Here is a 15,834-nt window from a genome sequence, read left to right on the forward strand (position 1 = left end):
CTACTCGTCCTTAGGACCACTGGAACCCTGCATGTTCTACCAGGGGTCCCCAACCCCTGGGCTATGGACCAGTACGTCAGTGGCCTGTTAGGAACCAGGCTGCACAGCAGGTGAGCAGCGTAGGAGCCAGCGAAGCTTCGGCTGTAGTTGCAGCCACTCCCCAGCACTAGTATCACCGCCTCAGCTCCACCTCAGACCATCTGGCATTAGATTTTCAAAGGAGCACCGGTCCCTGGGGCCAAAAAGGTTGAGGACCAGCTGCATAGGGAAATCGACGCCGGCTCCGCCCCTTCGCAGTCTTATCCTACCAAAGGTGTCTGCCTCACAGAAGTTCCCCGGGTGACATCCAGTCACAGGTCCCGCTCTTCCGAAATCCTGTCCTATCATAGGACAGCTCTAGGAATTCCCCTCCCTCTTTCAGGCCCCGCCTCTATGGGAGACGTCTGTCCAAGGAAGGCCTGCCTCCTTGAGAGTTCTATCCAATCAGAGGCCTTTGCTCGCCTCAGCCCCGCCGCCAGGGCCCGCTTTTCCCAGGCCCAAGGCGCTCGGGGAAGACGCGACGGGTGATGACGCCATCGGGCCGCGCCGACAGAAGGTCACACGGCATCCTGCAACATGGCAGCGGCGGCGCTGCGGGGAGGCTGGTGCGGCTGCCCGCGGGTGAGCGCGTCTGCGGGGCCGGGGGAGGGTGTTGAGGGGATCCCGGCCTAGGGAGCCCTGGGCCCGCGACCTCCAGGGCCTGCTCGGGCTTCTGGCTCCCTCGGTCCTTCCTCGGACTCGGCGAGTGGCTTGAGAATGGGTCATTGGGTCAGCTGAGGCCGGGGCAGGGGGACTGGAGCGAGGCCTGAGAGCCGACGCTGAGCGTGCGGGGCCGGGGCGGCGTAGCTGGGGCTGGGCAGAGAGCGGATTGGTGCGCCTCACCTCCTGGTCAGACCCCACGTGCTCCGGGGAGTTCATGGTGGCCTTGGCGCCCAGTGGAGAAAAAGTAGCGAGGGGAAGGCAAAAAACCTTGACAGTCATGGCTTACATTTATATGCCATGTCCTCTACCGAGAGCATTTGCTGCATTGCCTCTCCTATCCGTTCGTGTGAAAGCGAGAGAGGCTACTCTTGCCCTTGCTAAATTTGGGCTTAGGGGGCGGTGGGAGTCAAGGCATGAAGCTCACTCAGAAAATAGTACTACATGTTGCTGCTGCTTGTTACTGTTTCACAGGTTAGGAAACGAGACAGACTGGCAGCCTGCCCACTTCTCTGAGCTATGAGTGGCTGACCTGATCCAAAGCTGGAGTCAGTCTGACTCCAGGAGGAAGGAAAGTATTTCACTGGAATCTGAGTGTTGGGAGAAAGAAGGTGTCTTTGACCCTGGGCTGATTTTTTTCTTGGCTGCTTGTCTTTTGAGTCAGGTTTTAGAGGTTGAATTTACACGTTTGGATTTAGACACAGGACTGAGGGGGACCCACCCTCAGGTTTGGTCCTGCTGTGGGATTGCTCTCTAAAGTTAGACAGCCATATACTTCTATTTCAGACTGTTGCTGGATTCAGTGGCTCCAGAATCAATGGGTGTAGGCATTTAGAGAAGTAAAACAAGTTATTTAAACTCCCAAGAGTTACTCTTGAGTAGCTATGGGAGATGGTGGCATCTGTATAAGTTTAAGATGTCACCTAGGGTTCCTGGAGCCAGAAGGCATGGAATAGGGAGAGGAAAGGCCCAAGAAATGTGGAAATGGCAGAGTGGTTTCATCAGGTATTGACATCCACGTGCCTGGCTCTGTGCTGGGTGCTAGGGTGCAGCGTTGAACGGGACCTGCACAGACCCTTCTCTCACGGAGCTTAAGTTCATTATTTGGTAGGACAAGGAACGCCTTTCACATGAGAATAGCAGCATCTTTGCCCAAGTGACTCCCTAAGTTGCCTTGCTTGCAGTCCTGGTTTATTCCAGGATTGTGCCTGGGACAGTAAGTTATCAGTGTTTACCTCTGAAAGCCTAAGTCTCTGATCTTACAAGGCCAGCAGAAGTGGAGAGGGCTCGTGAAAGAAGACTGCTTGCCACTGGCATCGAGACTCGGCCTACCCGTTTTCAGACTAAGGAATTAAATTGGACTGACACATTTAGCCTTCTTCCACCATAGGCCGGCATTTCCTGGGACTCATCTGGTTCCTCACAGGTTCAGAGGCGGAAGGCTAGATGTGGGCCCTGGAGGCAGAGGTCCAGTGTTTTCTCTTTCCACCAGATTCCACCGGCTTCTGAGAATTCGGGAAGATTGTAGAGCATCTAGCACGTGACGGGTGTGTGATAAAAATTGGCAAATGAGTCTCAGGCAACCCCTGCTTTTTTAGAGTGGCCTACTTACTTCTTAGTCGCTTTCTTATCTGAATGGATCTTCCTTTTTTCTCCCCCAATTAGAGATGCCTCGGCAGTGGAATCCAGTTTCTGTCCAGCCACAACCTAGTGCCACTACCCCATGGTACCTATCAGATACGCCGGCCAGGTAGAGAACTGCCCCTGGTGAGTAACTTAGGACATGAGCAAGCAGACAGAAGGGGGAGGCCTGAAAAACCAGACCTAGTTGACAGGAGAGAGGGCTGCAGGATGTTGCCCATATTGCCACTGGCATCTGATTGACAGGCATTCCACATCCAAAGCTTTTGAAGTTACAGAGTCCAGTGTGCCTGGTCCTCTCTGTATTTCCGGACATGCTTGACATAGTAGCACATTGTGTCAGCTCTGATGGTGGAAAGGCACCCTCTGTACTGAGCTGAAATCATGTCCCTGTGCCTTCTACCAGTGGCTCCTTGACCAAGCAAGGTTATTTCCTTTTCTGGGTGACAGCCCTATAGGCATTTGAGCAGAGTCACCCATCATATCCTGGGGCTCAGTTTCCCCAGGCTCCATCTCCCCCACCCTTTATGTTATTCCTCACAGGTAGCGTTTTCTAGAACTTTTGCCTTCCTTGTCACTCCTCTTCAACCATGCTTCTGTTGGTGCCTCATCACCACAGGGAGGAAAGCCCAAAATCGCACTGGGCGGCACACACTCTCCCTTCCCAGCCTCATCTTGGCTACTTCCATGCAGGCAGCTAGTTACTTGTGCCCGCCTCACTCAGACTTCATCTCCCTGATCTTCTCCTGGGGCTGTTACGGCCATGGGAAAGGCCCTGTGGCCCTTCCTCTTATTGTCCAGTTTCTCACTCGCCCACAATTTGTTGCCCTTGAGTGAGTGACAGAGCTGCTACCAGTTGGCACGGTCCCTGGCAGTCTTAGAACGTGGACTCCCCTGGAGAGAAAGGTTGGCCAGGGTGCATGTAGACGAGACGACAGCCTGCCGGCACCGGGCCTGGCCACCCCTCCTGTGGAGCAGCAGCTGGGCTTGGCACAGCTTTCCCTGGAGCTTGACAGGGTCCAGGGAGGCTGTCATCCCTGAAACCGGTAAAGGGGGCCCCAGCTGCAGTGGCATACCCAGCACATCGTGGTGGGAGCGATGGGAGCGGCTGAGCACACACGCCACTTCCCGGTGCCTCGACTCTCTCACAGTCATTCTTTAAGCTCTCTCTTTTCTGAGTCTGCTCTTAGTTCCACAGGTGGCAAAGCAGGGGTCTAAACCCAGCCCTGTCTGACTGAGAAGCTTGTGTCTTGAGCGTTGTATAGCACTGGTGCTTGTGCCTGGAGCAGGGCCTCTTCTGGCCTCCCTGCAGTATGGCCTCTGGGTGTGTTGGGTTTTCCCATGGAGAGGAATGCTGATCTCAGGCTCTTGGTCTTTGTGATCCTGTGGGCTGAGAAAGTGAGGTTTGTGTCGGTCCTCAGGCCCTTGGGTTACATATAAGTCCCAGATGGGGACTTGGGAGTGACCCCAGAGGAAGAAGTTACCTTGGCCCCAGAAGCCCAGGGAGCCTGATCCTGTGCCAGCTCCTTAGGGATGAGGGGCCCCAGAGTCCTTTCGGCTCCAGTCCTGGGGTGAGGGCCCCTTCAGTGATGGCCTTGGCCTTGGGCGAGCATGTTAGAATCCCCGTGAGTATTCCAAACTGCACCTGTTTCTCGTCCAGCATCTCTGTTGAAGAAGGAGCCTGGCATTTTGTTACATTTTTAATGGACTTTATTTATTTATTTATTTTTGGAGCAGTTTTAGATTTACAGAAAAATCGAGCAGAAAGTACAGAAAGTTCCCACGCACCTCCTCTCCCCGCCAGCATAATTTTCTGTTCACATCTTGCATTAGGGTGGGGCATCGGTTATGGGAGGGGAGCCAAAATGGGTACATTATTATTAACTAAAGTCCATAGTTTACAATAGAGTTCACTCTCTGTGTTGTATATTCTGAGTTTTGACAAATATAATGATATGTATTCACTGTTACATTGTTATACAGAATATTTCCACTGCCCTAAAAATCCTGTGTTCCGCCTATTTATCCTGAACCCTCCCCCTGGCAACCACTGACCTTTTCACTGTCTCCACAGTTTGGCCTTTTCCAGAAAGTTGTAGAGTTGGAATCATACTGTTTGTAGCCTTTTCAGATCAGTTTCTTTCACTTAATAACATGCATTTAAGGTTTCTACATGTCTTTTCATGGCTTGACAGCTCATTTCTTTTTATTGCTGAATAATACTTTGTTGTCTGGATGTCCCGCAGTTTATTGTGTGATGTTTTTTAAATTTATATCATTCTTATATATATATAAAAAAGGTAACTATTCATTGTTAAACCCATTATCAACAGAAAGGAGAAAATTAAAACTCCTTCATTCCTTTTACATTCTTTCTAGTCCAAATCCTATTCTTCTGGAAACAGAAAAGGCTTTCTCTCTGGCTTGTTAGATAATATCAAACAAGAATTAGCCAAAAACAAAGAAATGAAAGAAAGTATAAAAAAATTCCGAGACGAAGCCCGGAAGTTGGAAGAGTCAGATGCGCTCCAGGAAGCCAGAAGGAAATATGTGAGTCCCTTTGCCTCGTGTCTCCTTCGGTGGGCACCCTCGCTTTCAGAGCTAGCAATTTCCTGGTCCCGGACAGTGCAGGGAGCTCAGTGTGGGTGCAGTTGGGGAAGGAGTAGCTAATGTGGAGGTGAGGTCACCTCACTGATGACAGCAGCCTAGGGGACAGGAGCGGGTCGCCTAGCCTTCCAGTTCTGCACACCAGCAGCACGGGCTTCTTTTGGGAGCTTGTGAGAAATGAGGGTTTCAGAGCCTCTCGACCTGCTGGGTTAGAATCTGCGTCTCCATGGGACCCCTATGATCCCTCGAGTGCTGGGTTTGAGATTCGCTGTTCCTGGGAGCTTCCTGGTCGTTGTCCTCTGGGTGAAATGGGTAGAGTGGGACACAGTGCTGGTGTAATTACTAATTACCGCTGCCACCTCTTACTGAGAAGTTGCCAAGTGCCTGCCACTATGAATGGGGTACAGGCACCTGTCTCAGATCCTTCAGTTTTCTCTTGACCCACACCCCAGGCCATGGGCAAGGCTCATTGCCTCTGAGTGTCCCCAGGTCACTCACATGGATGTAACTATCCATGTGGTTCCTGCCAGTGGGGGATTCAACCCCATGGAAGATGGCCTTTCCTTTCATTGAAGAAGGGGAGTGGGCTGGGTGGTCCTTTGGGGGCAGAGCAAGCCTAGGTTGGCTGGGGCGGCTAGGGTATGGGAGTCACTGCAGTGGCTGGTGGCTGGGTGGAGGACAGAACAGGGCAGCAGAATGCTGACGAGCCGACAGGCAGGATCAAGCCCTGCCGCCCAGAGAAAGATGCAGGTCCAGGGGCTCCCGGGCTCAGGAGGGTCCCCGTCTGTCTGCCTTTAGTGGCTGAGATCCACAGACCAGACGGTGGGGCAGTGACGGGCCCTTGGGGTGCGGGGAGTATGGAGGAGGAAGGGGCTGCTGAGAAAATGCTTCTTTGGGCCCGTGGCTGTCCAGTAACTGCTGTATGGTAACTCTTTACTGTAGAAAACCATCGAATCTGAAACCGTGCGGACGAGTGAGGTGATCAAGAAGAAGCTGGGGGCCATCACGGGCACCGTGAAGGAGGTAACAGTCTCTGGGCCACCTCAGTTTCCCGGCCGGCTCTGAGGGCCCATCTGTGCCCCCCGCTTCGGGAGAACGGTGCTAGCAGCCACAGTCGAACAGGTGTGGGCGAGAGCTGGGTGACCATTGAGGACACAGCTGGCCTGGCCTGGAGGCGTCCATAGTGCAGATACACAATACCCCTTAGGAAGGGGCGGAAGTTGGACTCGCCCACCTGCCTGGCAGTTTACTACTTAAGTTAGAAGTGGATGGGCAAACATCCAGAACGTGAGGATAAAATGAGGATTTTTTTCCACCTGCCTAAACATAGAAGGGGAGGGGACATTTTGCCATCAAGGGTGAGTGGAGATGGGAGTGAGACCCTCCTAGACAGTGCGGGGGGTTTCGTTTTGCTGCTTTAGGGTTGTTTTATTGTTCTCGTGGGCAGGAGAGCTGGGGCAGGGCTTTACGCCGTTGTTGGCTCCACGTGAGGCCAGCCCCATGTTGGGCACACCCTCAACTTCTTTCTTACCCTCAGGCTGCTGCTCCCGTGGCTCCTGTGGGGACTTAGGGCTCCTGCCCATTCTGGGAAAGGCCAGCTGACAGAGGGCGCAGCACCCCAGGAGTTGTAGGCAGTGCTCTTGAACGTGTGCGCCTGAGTCTCAGGGCCTCAGGAGCCAGAGGAGTTCAGTGCGCCTGTGGGCCCCTGAGGGGTATTGTGCTGACACCCCCCCGCCGCCCCACATGCACACTTCTGTCTCAGTAGAGTCTTGACGAAGTCAGTAAAAGTGACCTTGGCCGGAAAATCAAGGAGGGTATGGAGGAAGCAGCCAAGACCGCCAAGCAGTCGGCTGAGTCGGTGTCCAAGGGCGGGGAGAAGCTGGGCAGGACGGCTGCCTTCAGAGCCCTCTCCCAGGTGAGCTGGACGCCGGGGCCCGTTTCGGAGCTGAGAGCCAGAGTTCTCACCTTGGAGCTCAACCCCAAAGACAGACGGCCGCACTGGGGCGGGAAGTGCAGTGGGACTGACTGGTGGGGAGGGCCCACTTGAGGCGCCAGGTCCTCACACCCCTCCTGGCTGGGTGACCTTGGGCAAGTCATAGCTCTAGAGAGCTGCAGGGTAATGCACTGTGAGCCTCTCACCTTTTCTCAGCTGCCAGCCCTGAGCTGCATTCATACTCCAGAGATTTGTCCCACTTGGAGTGACTTGAGGTCCTGAATTCATTCCGATAACTCTTGTTGAACTTTACCACGTGCCAGGCTCTCTGCTGGTCGTGGGGGCCCCAGGAGAAAAAGTCTGAGTTCCTGCTCTCAAGAGGCCTGGGGGACAGGAAGGGGACACACAGTTCCTGAGCGACATGTGACAGAAGAACACACAGGGAAGGGGTTGCAGGCAGAGGGAGCATGCCCTAAAAAGGGGTGCAAAAAGCCCATTCGTGTGTCCCACACAACTTGGTGTGGCCAGAGCAATGGCAGGGGAGTTGGAGGGAGAGCAGGGCCCATCGGAGCAGTCTTGCAGGCCACACAGGAGACTTCAGATTTCATCCAAGAAGCAACAAGGAGCCAAAAAAGGTTACAAGCAGATCTCAGATATTGCAGGTTCCAATCCACCGCAGTAAAGTGAATCCCATGATAATACCGGCCATAGAAATTTTGCGGTTTCCCAGTGTGTGTAAAAGTTATGTTTATACTCTATTGTAGTCTATTAAGTGTGTAATAGCATTATGTCTAAAAACACAGTGTACATCTCTTAATTAAAAAATACTGTATTACTAAAAAATGCTAACCATTATCTGAGCCTTCAGCGAGTCGTAATCTTTTTGCTGGTGGAGTGTCTTACCTTTAATTTGTAAAAAAAAAAAAGAAAAAAGAAAAACACAATATCTGTGAGGCACAATAAAATAAGGTGTGCCTATATTGAGTGTGGAAGAGGCACAGCCACCCAACGAGAAGTCCAGCAGTGGCGCAGAGGAGGCTGGAGAGTGTCTTGGGGGGCCCTAGTGCAGTTGCCCATGGGTGGGGAGGGGGAGAAAATAGATTCCAGAGTTTCAGGAAGGCGGACGCACAGACGTTGGGTCTGCTCGGATTGAGGAGTGGAGCAGAGGCGGAATCGAGGATGCTCCTCTGGTTTCCAGGGAGAGCGAGGTGTCCGTCTCATAATCCAAGGACATCTGGGGCAGTGGGGGCGTGTCTTCTGCTCCTGGAGGGCTGGGGGTGGTGGTCAGGCGGAGCTGGGGTCTCCCCGGAGGCACAGGAGGCTCAAGCATGTCATTACCCTGCACTGGGCCGGGTAGGGGCTCTGGGCCGAGTGACCGCAAGACCTGGGGAAGGTGAGGCCCCAGGGTACCATCAGGCCTGAGGTTGGGGTTCATAGCAGTCATTCCCCAACTTTAGGCACAACCACACAGGCCGACACTGGTGTCTGGGGGTGTCAGAAAGGTCCCCAGCACCTACCCCGCACCTTCTGTGCTCTCCTTCAGGGGGTGGAGTCAGTGAAGAAGGAGATCGACGACAGTGTCCTGGGCCAGACTGGGCCCTACCGGAGGCCCGAACGGCTCCGGAAAAGAAAGGAGTTTGCTGGAGAGAAGTTCAAGGAAGAGAAAGTGTTTGAGCCCAATGAGTAGGTAGCAGGCCAGCCAGGGACCCCTCACTGCCTCCCCTTCAGGCCCACGGAAGTCAGTTATCGAGTTTGTTTTCTGCTCCAGGTTCCTGTCTCCCTTGAGAGAATTTGGGGGAGGGCAGGTGGTGGGAAGGGGAAGAGGGAAGACAGGAGGCCACGATATGAAGACGGGGTCACCGTGGCCACTAGCTTGGGCTGTCCTGCTGCCCTCTCCCCGCAGTGATGGGCCCGGGCCCAGCGGCTCCCTGGCTTCTGCTCACCGGCCACCCTGTCTCCCCCAGGGAGGCCCTGGGGGTTGTGCTACATAAGGACTCCAAGTGGTATCAGCAGTGGAAGGACTTCAGGGACAACAACGTGGTGTTCAACAGTGAGTGTTCACGTCGCTGAGACTTGGCTGACAGCAGGGAGGTGATGGAAGACACTGAACACTTCCTGGGTCCTGGGCACAAACCAGACCCCCATTTTTCAGAGGAGGAGATTGGGGCAGAGAGGACCACTCATTTCCATAGGGTCACCCTGTGAGATCAATGGGGTGTTGGCCTCTCAGTAGCTGGTGGGCATGGATATTGCTCTTGGGACTGGGTCACCATCTTGACATTTGCCAGAGCTAGCGGTCACAGTAGGGTAGCCAGACGCAGTGGTGCAGCTGGGGATTTCGGGAGATACTCCTTCCTAAGGGAGGATGGGAGGCCAGGAGCCCTGGGGAGGATGGAGTTCTCTGCTCTCGCTGGAGCATGGGGCTCCCAGATGCCGACAAACACGGGGTGGAGCCACATGCGTTATCCCTTGTCCTGTGGGGCCGCTAGAGGCCTGTTTCCTTGTTCTCACAGCCCCTTAGGCCCACCACTGAGCCGTCCCCACAGCCCCCTGAGGTAGGTCCGCGGGCCCGGGGCTTCGTGCACAGCTGAGGAAGCAGCTCAGGGGGTCCCCTCACTTACCGGACCTGTGTCTGGAATATATCACGCAGAGGCCATAGAGAACTCCCAGAACTCAGGGACTTTCCAGAAGGGACGCCTGACCCTGCCTCTGTCTCCTGCAGGGTTCTTCGAGATGAAGATGAAGTATGACGAGAGTGACAATGCGCTCATCCGGGCCTCCCGCGTGCTGACAGACAAGGTCACAGACTTGCTGGGTGAGTGAGTGTCCCCAGGATTATCCTGCCGCACCCCCACATCCCCGGGTTGGCAACAAGGAGAGGTTCCAGGCCCCCTACCCACTCCTGGCTTGGCTGCCCCCAGGGGGCCTGTTTTCGAAGACGGAGATGTCGGAGGTGCTCACGGAGATCCTGCGGGTGGACCCCGCCTTTGACAAGGAGCGGTTCCTGCAGCAATGCGAGAACGACATCATCCCCAACGTCCTGGAGGTGGGTGCCCAACCCCGCAGGCCCCTCCTTGGTCCTCACCAGATCAGAAATTCCTCCAGGAGGGTGTTTTCTGAGCAGAGACAAGGCTTATCTTCAGAGGCCCGAGGGCCCCCCCATGTCTGGCCCTCCAAAAAGGCAACAGTTGCACGTGCCCCTCTGGTCCTGGTGACAGTGGCTCTGACATTTTCTAGACTCACGGGTACGCTTGCCCCCAAGACTGAGTCTTCTCACCTCTTGTTTTCCTCGTGCTCTCTGTCTGAAGTTATTCCCTCATGGCTGCCAGGGTCAGGTGTTTGTCCCCAGGTACCAGAGTCCTTTCAGGAGTCATCAGAGAGAAGTTGGCTCCTGCTCTTGGGGTGAGCCATGAGGAGGGCCTGAGGGATTCACATGAGCTCAGGCCAGACCCTCAGGGTCGGGAGGCAGGACCAGGGCCACCAAAGCAGCTGTGGAGCTTTCCTCCCTCATAGGTCTCTGGGAATCCTGAATCCCATCTTCTGGTCCTCTTGCCCCCTTATTTTGGCTCAGAAATGAGGAGGGGGCAGCTTGTTCAAGGTCTCACCCTCCACAAGGTCAGCTGCCTTTTCCCTGCCCTTCTGTAGCCCCCAAGATGTAGCTGGAGCCTGGGGACCCTCCAGCCCAACCAGGCCAGGCCTTTGGGAGGCCCCAAGTGGGACTGCAGAAAAGCCCTTTGACCCGATGTGGGTGCCTGTTCCCTCTGCCTACCACCTCCCTTCCACCAGCCTCCACATGTCCCCTCTCCCTCCAGTTGCCACTTTGGGCAGGGCTGAGCAAAGGTGGGGATGGAGTGATTCCTAAAAATGGCAGTGAGAGCTCAGGCAGTTTCTTCGGGGTGAGGGTGGCTCAGGACTCGGGCCGCCCTGCGGTTTCCCTTGGGCACCTGGCCCCCTCCTCCCCTCTCTGGGCTCCTCCCTGATGTTCCCCAGATCCAGCCCTGACTCCAGGTTCTTGAAAAAGCACCCCCACTTTACCTTGGGAACCCACTCCCAGGACTTCCCCCTCTGCCTCCCCTCCCCCAGGCTGTTCCCACTGGCAGGAGACTTTCTGTTCCTCTGTGGGCCTGGCCATCCAGAGCTTCGTCCCCAGGGAAGGCAGAAAGCAGCTTCTCACCTCCTTGGCTCAATTTCCTGGCCAGAGTGAGAGCCTGGCCTGCTGCCACCTTTGTCTCCTTTCTACCAGGCCCTGGGAACCCACTCTGGGCCGCCCCATGGTCACATAAGCAGGGGCTTTGCTTCCAGGGTCCTGAGGAGGTGGCACTCCCTGCCATAAGCCTGGCCCAAGCCCCGCTCCCTCCTCACCCAGAAGCCACAGGGTGGGGGCGGAGTCTGCAAAGGAAAGGCTGTCACTGGAGAACATTCTCGGGAGTTCTCCTGCCTCAGAAGCCCACTCTCCTTCTCACACTTGTTTTTCGGTCTTTCCCTTTTTAGGCCATGATTTCTGGAGAGCTTGACATTCTCAAAGACTGGTGCTATGAAGCTGTGAGTACTTCCTTTTCCTTTTCTTTAGGCCTAGAAAGAAATCACAGTTTGGAGATCTGCTCAGGCAGCTGGTCTGGAAGGGGCATGACAGGGCCTGGTGTCCTGGTTGAAGAGGGGTCCTTGTGTCCGACATGTTCGCTCGCTCAGAGCTTTCTGTCTCTCTGCACGTTGTACACGTCCACACCATGGGCCGGGTGCCACGTAACCTATAGGACTTGCTGAGGGCCAGGTGGCTGGTCGTTGTGGATTAAACTCTTACTCAGGGGCGCTCCTTCCAGCTCGTTCTCCTTTTCCTCCCTTTTCCTGGGGCTGGGGTGGTCCTCCTGCCTCACTGTGATTCAGAACCCTTCCCGCATCTTAATTCTGGTTAAGAAGGCTCATAGTGAGGATAAAAAGTGACCACAGGAGAAGTGACCTAGCAAGATGAAGTTTCAGTGTGGCCCGTCTACCTGCCCCGTTTCAGGTGGCCCGGAGTGACATAAAGCAAGGCCCCATGGCCTAGAGTGGCCTTGGCTATAGGCTGGGGGCCCAGGGGTCAGGTAGAAAGGGACAATGAATTATTCTGGGGTACATCAGACATTCCCCCAGTGCTCACGGGTGCTGGAGAGAGTACGGTTTGAGGCTCCAGCGGCCCGCGTCACCCCCCTTCCCTGGGCCAGAGTTGCATCGTTGTCCCCATTCCATGAGGTCATGAAGGTACAGCACGAACACAGAAGCAGTGTTCCAGGATGCACAAAGTGCTGGATGATTTCATTAGCTGTTCTTGCTGCAAGGTCCCAGAACTCGGATCAAAACAGATGTCGGTAGATTTCCCACCCGGGGAGGAGCCAAGGGTCCTGACGAGGCCCCCCTGCTCCCCAGAGTCGGGGACCAGGCATCTCCAGGAGCGCACTGTCTGCCCTGCTCCTGGCAGCCTCGCTTCGCCCTGCTTGCTCCCTGACCTGTGTGTTCATGGGGTGTTTTCTTCAGCTTCTTTGTATTAAGCAATCCAGAGGCTTTTTGGCTGATTCTATTCTGTACCAGCTCACAAACAACTTGGAAGAAGCAGAGATGTCAGATTTTCTTTTTAAACACTCCCCTGCACAGTGACTAATCCAGCAGGCAGTTATGAGTGTGTTTTTTGTTGTTGTTGTTGTTGTTTTTTACTTTGGGACCATTAGGAGGTGGCTGATTCTCTTTGCCAGAGAGCTGCCAGTGCCCCTGGAAACGCAGCTGAAATTGTTGCTGCTCACAGAGGTGTTTTTTAAATGTCATTTTAAAGAAACTACACAAGAAGTAGGATGGACACCTTTTTTTTTTTCATCGGATAGGTTATTTCCATAAAAACTAGACACCGTTGGACTGTCTTCCATCATGGTTGCCTTGTTGCGATACGAGACTGCATAGGTCCCAGGACTGTGTCCTGGGCCTGAGAACAGGCACGAGGGTGTTAAGAGTGTCATTTATGGTGCCACTGCCCCTATAGGAAGAACAGGCTGCCTGTGGCAGTCAGCCACCCACAAGAGGCTGGTCAGTGAAAACAAGGCAGTTGGTTTCAGAGCCACCTGTGGGTTAGAACAAATCCTAGAAAAATCATTTGATTCCAGGCCAAGACTCAGAGTGAGGTAGATGCGCGAACATTTAAGATCAGCCAGGGAGGCCTCAACATACCCCTGCGAGTGCATTTCAGATGGTGTTCCAGGAGAATTACCTACTCCACTGATTAAACCACTTTCATTTGGTAGTCTGACACAGTGCTGTCTTTATAATGAGAGGGAAGTGTGTGACTCAAGCCAGCAAACGGGTGGCACCAGCCTCTGTGCTTGGACCCATGCTCCTGGCATCTGCCGCTCCTGGCGTAACACACCCAGGCACCGGGGCCATTTCTGGAAGGTGCAAGAGCTGAAATCACGAAACTGCCGGTGAGCTGCCTTATAGGGAGAGTGTCCCAGGACGCTGGCACCGGCCTAGGGTGGGCAGGCATCAGCGGGTGTGCCCGCCCTCCTGTGGTGTGGCGCCTTGGCATGGCTTGTGCTCCAGCGGTCATTTCACAGGCATGTTGGCCTCTTATTGCAGACCTACAGACAGCTGGCCCACCCGATCCAGCAGGCCAAGGCGCTGGGCCTCCAGTTCCACTCGCACATCCTGGACATTGACAATGTGGATGTGAGTGCCTTTTCCCCGGTCGGGGGTGGGGGTGGGGCGGGTGGGAGGGAGCGCAGGGCTGGGTCTTCCCGGGGTTGGGAAGGTGTGCTGGTCAGCCTGAGCAGTGAGCGCCCTGCCCTGGAGGAGTTCCAGCATAGGCGCACGCCTGGATTAAATAACCTCAAAGGTCCCTCACAGTGAAAGGTTTCCATAGTCCTGTGGTTGGAATACTTTTAGGCAAGTGCTGGGCACAGGGGGTGCTGCTGCCCAGAGCTCGGGGCCCCAGGGCCCCCCACGGCATTCTTCTGCCTGCACCCTCACCGGGAAGGGCAGGGGCTTTGTCAGGATTGCTCAGGCCGCCATCGGTCTGCTTTGCCACAGTCACCCCGCTTTCCTCCTTGTTCAGGGCCGAAGGCATGCCGGTGCCAGCTTCCTTCTCCCCCCTTGCCCATGTGCCAGATGCCCGACTCCGAGGTTCTTACGCCCTCGCACAGCTCTAGCCTGGGGACCGAGAGGCTGCCAGGGTGTCTGGAGCCCACATGAATTCTTAGCAGTTCAGGTTCCATCTCACAGTGGAAGACTTGGACTTGTCCATGGGGAGGGTCTTATGGGAAGTTTCTACCTGGAAACAGGCGAGCAGGAGGTGACTTGGGGTGCTGGGGTGCTGACTTGGAGAGGCTTCTCATAGTCCCTCCAGGGTGATGAGTCGAGGTGTCAAGGTGCCAGGGCGTTTTTCGGCAGCGCCTTGGGGTCTCCCCGTCTAGTGGAGCAGCAGGGAAGCAGTGGAGGACTGCTCTCTGAGGCCCACCCACCCTGTTGGCTCCCCCTGCAGCTGGCCATGGGCAAGATGATGGAGCAGGGGCCCGTGCTGATTGTCACCTTCCAGGCTCAGCTGGTGATGGTGATCAAGAACCCCAAAGGCGAGGTGGTCGAGGGCGACCCGGTGAGTGAGGGAGGGGGAAGGGTGGGGCAGGCGGCCAGCCCAGGACCAGCCGAATGGTGGCATTCTGCACTGATGGCTGCTGAGAGCCAGGAGGTTCTGTGATTTGGAGAGGACCGGAGGGTGGCGCCTTGAGAAGTCCCAGGGCTTGAGCTGGGCCTGGTGGAGGTCAGAGGGTGACTGACCTGTCTGGCTCTACCACATCCTGAGCTTTTAGCTCCTGTCCCAGCCTCTGGACTCCACACCCAGGCCAACACTCCAACATCCCTCCCTGGTCCCCACCCCAGCGTCCCTGTGTCCTAACAGCCTTGTCCTGCCCTGCCCCTCTCCTCAGCCCCTGTCCCCGTGTGGGTGTAAGCCTGCTCTCCGCCCCCAAGCCCTCACCCGTCCCGCTCCCGCAGGACAAGGTGTTGCGCATGCTGTACGTGTGGGCACTGTGCCGGGACCAGGATGAGCTCAACCCCTATGCGGCCTGGCGGCTCCTGGACATCTCCGCTTCCAGCACAGAGCAGGTCCTCTGACCGTGACAGCCACGCCCAGGGCCTCTGAGGCTGGATCATCACACAGTGGCCACACGGGGCGGGACTGATGTCCACCTGTGGAAACACCTCTGGGGACAAGACCGTTGGCTCTTCTGCACTCTCTACCAGGGCAGCTGCAGAACCAGCTGGACAGGGCAGGGCCCAGGGCTGCTGAGGGCTGCCTCCCGCAGTGTCAGCGAGGCACATAGGCGGGACAGTGCCAAGAGACCCTGGCCCAGAGACTCCTCAAAGGGCAAGGTGGTGGGCCCCACTGGCCACATCAGCCAGGCTGTTTTAGCTCCATTAAAAAAAAAATTAACAGTGCCCTTATCCTGTATGTATGCCTGATATTTGGAAGTGATAATAAAACACCAAAGTGTAAGAGAGTGGCTTGGGTAGTCAGAAATGTCTGTCACTGGGGTGGGAGAGTGGGCCAAATGGTCATGGCAAGGCTTTGGTCAAGGTCACTGAAGGAACTGCAGCCCCAAAGGGGGTGCCTTGTCTGGTCAAGACTCCACCTGTCTGGTGCAGAGAAAGAAAAGCTAGGGAGGATTTTGTGACCTGGTGAAGGTCTCTGAGGGTTGGGGTTCCCAGGCCTTGGGGAGCTTGAGCGCCCATATGAGCGATGTTGGGGGGCATTGAGAATCCCTCAAACGGAGTCTGGGTGAGGGGTCTGTCTTGGAGAATGGGGGTGCAGGAGCTAAGGTCAGGATGGCGGTATCTGGGGAGCTTGTGGGATTGGGAAGGATGGGGTCCCGATTGCCTACGCTCGGTGGGGCAGGGGTGCG

General features: G+C 55.5%; 1 protein-coding gene across 2 annotated transcripts; it reads left to right on the forward strand.

The window, feature by feature from the left end:
* Window positions 1–519: 519 nt before the first annotated feature.
* Window positions 520–15,432, forward strand: TIMM44 (translocase of inner mitochondrial membrane 44). Of its 2 annotated transcripts, none has more exons than XM_039857903.1 (13): window positions 520–660; window positions 2,404–2,505; window positions 4,759–4,929; window positions 5,929–6,009; window positions 6,752–6,901; window positions 8,463–8,602; window positions 8,884–8,969; window positions 9,642–9,734; window positions 9,841–9,965; window positions 11,411–11,461; window positions 13,517–13,606; window positions 14,418–14,528; window positions 14,927–15,432. In XM_039857903.1, exons 1-13 carry the CDS (start codon window positions 616–618, stop codon window positions 15,044–15,046), a joined length of 1,365 nt encoding a protein of 454 aa, XP_039713837.1. In that variant the 5' UTR covers window positions 520–615; the 3' UTR covers window positions 15,047–15,432. The 2 variants fall into 2 exon arrangements, with proteins under 2 accessions (XP_039713837.1, XP_039713842.1); XM_039857908.1 differs by lacking the exon at window positions 520–660 and adding an exon at window positions 1,237–2,285.
* Window positions 15,433–15,834: the final 402 nt, after the last annotated feature.

The sequence above is a fragment of the Pteropus medius genome, unplaced genomic scaffold (assembly GCF_902729225.1).
Source record: "Pteropus medius unplaced genomic scaffold, Ma_sr-lr_union100, whole genome shotgun sequence".
Lineage (NCBI taxonomy): Eukaryota > Metazoa > Chordata > Mammalia > Chiroptera > Pteropodidae > Pteropus > Pteropus medius.

What these genes read in the sequence shown, in the direction of transcription:
- TIMM44 (XM_039857903.1), top strand. Translation starts at nt 616, where the DNA reads ATGGCAGCGGCGGCGCTGCGGGGAGGCTGGTGCGGCTGCCCGCGG. An exon ending in CAAGGTCACAGACTTGCTGG is followed by an intron (nt 9,735 to 9,840) that starts GTGAGTGAGTGT and finishes GGCTGCCCCCAG; the next exon opens with GGGGCCTGTTTTCGAAGACG. An exon ending in AGGTGGTCGAGGGCGACCCG is followed by an intron (nt 14,529 to 14,926) that starts GTGAGTGAGGGA and finishes CCGCTCCCGCAG; the next exon opens with GACAAGGTGTTGCGCATGCT.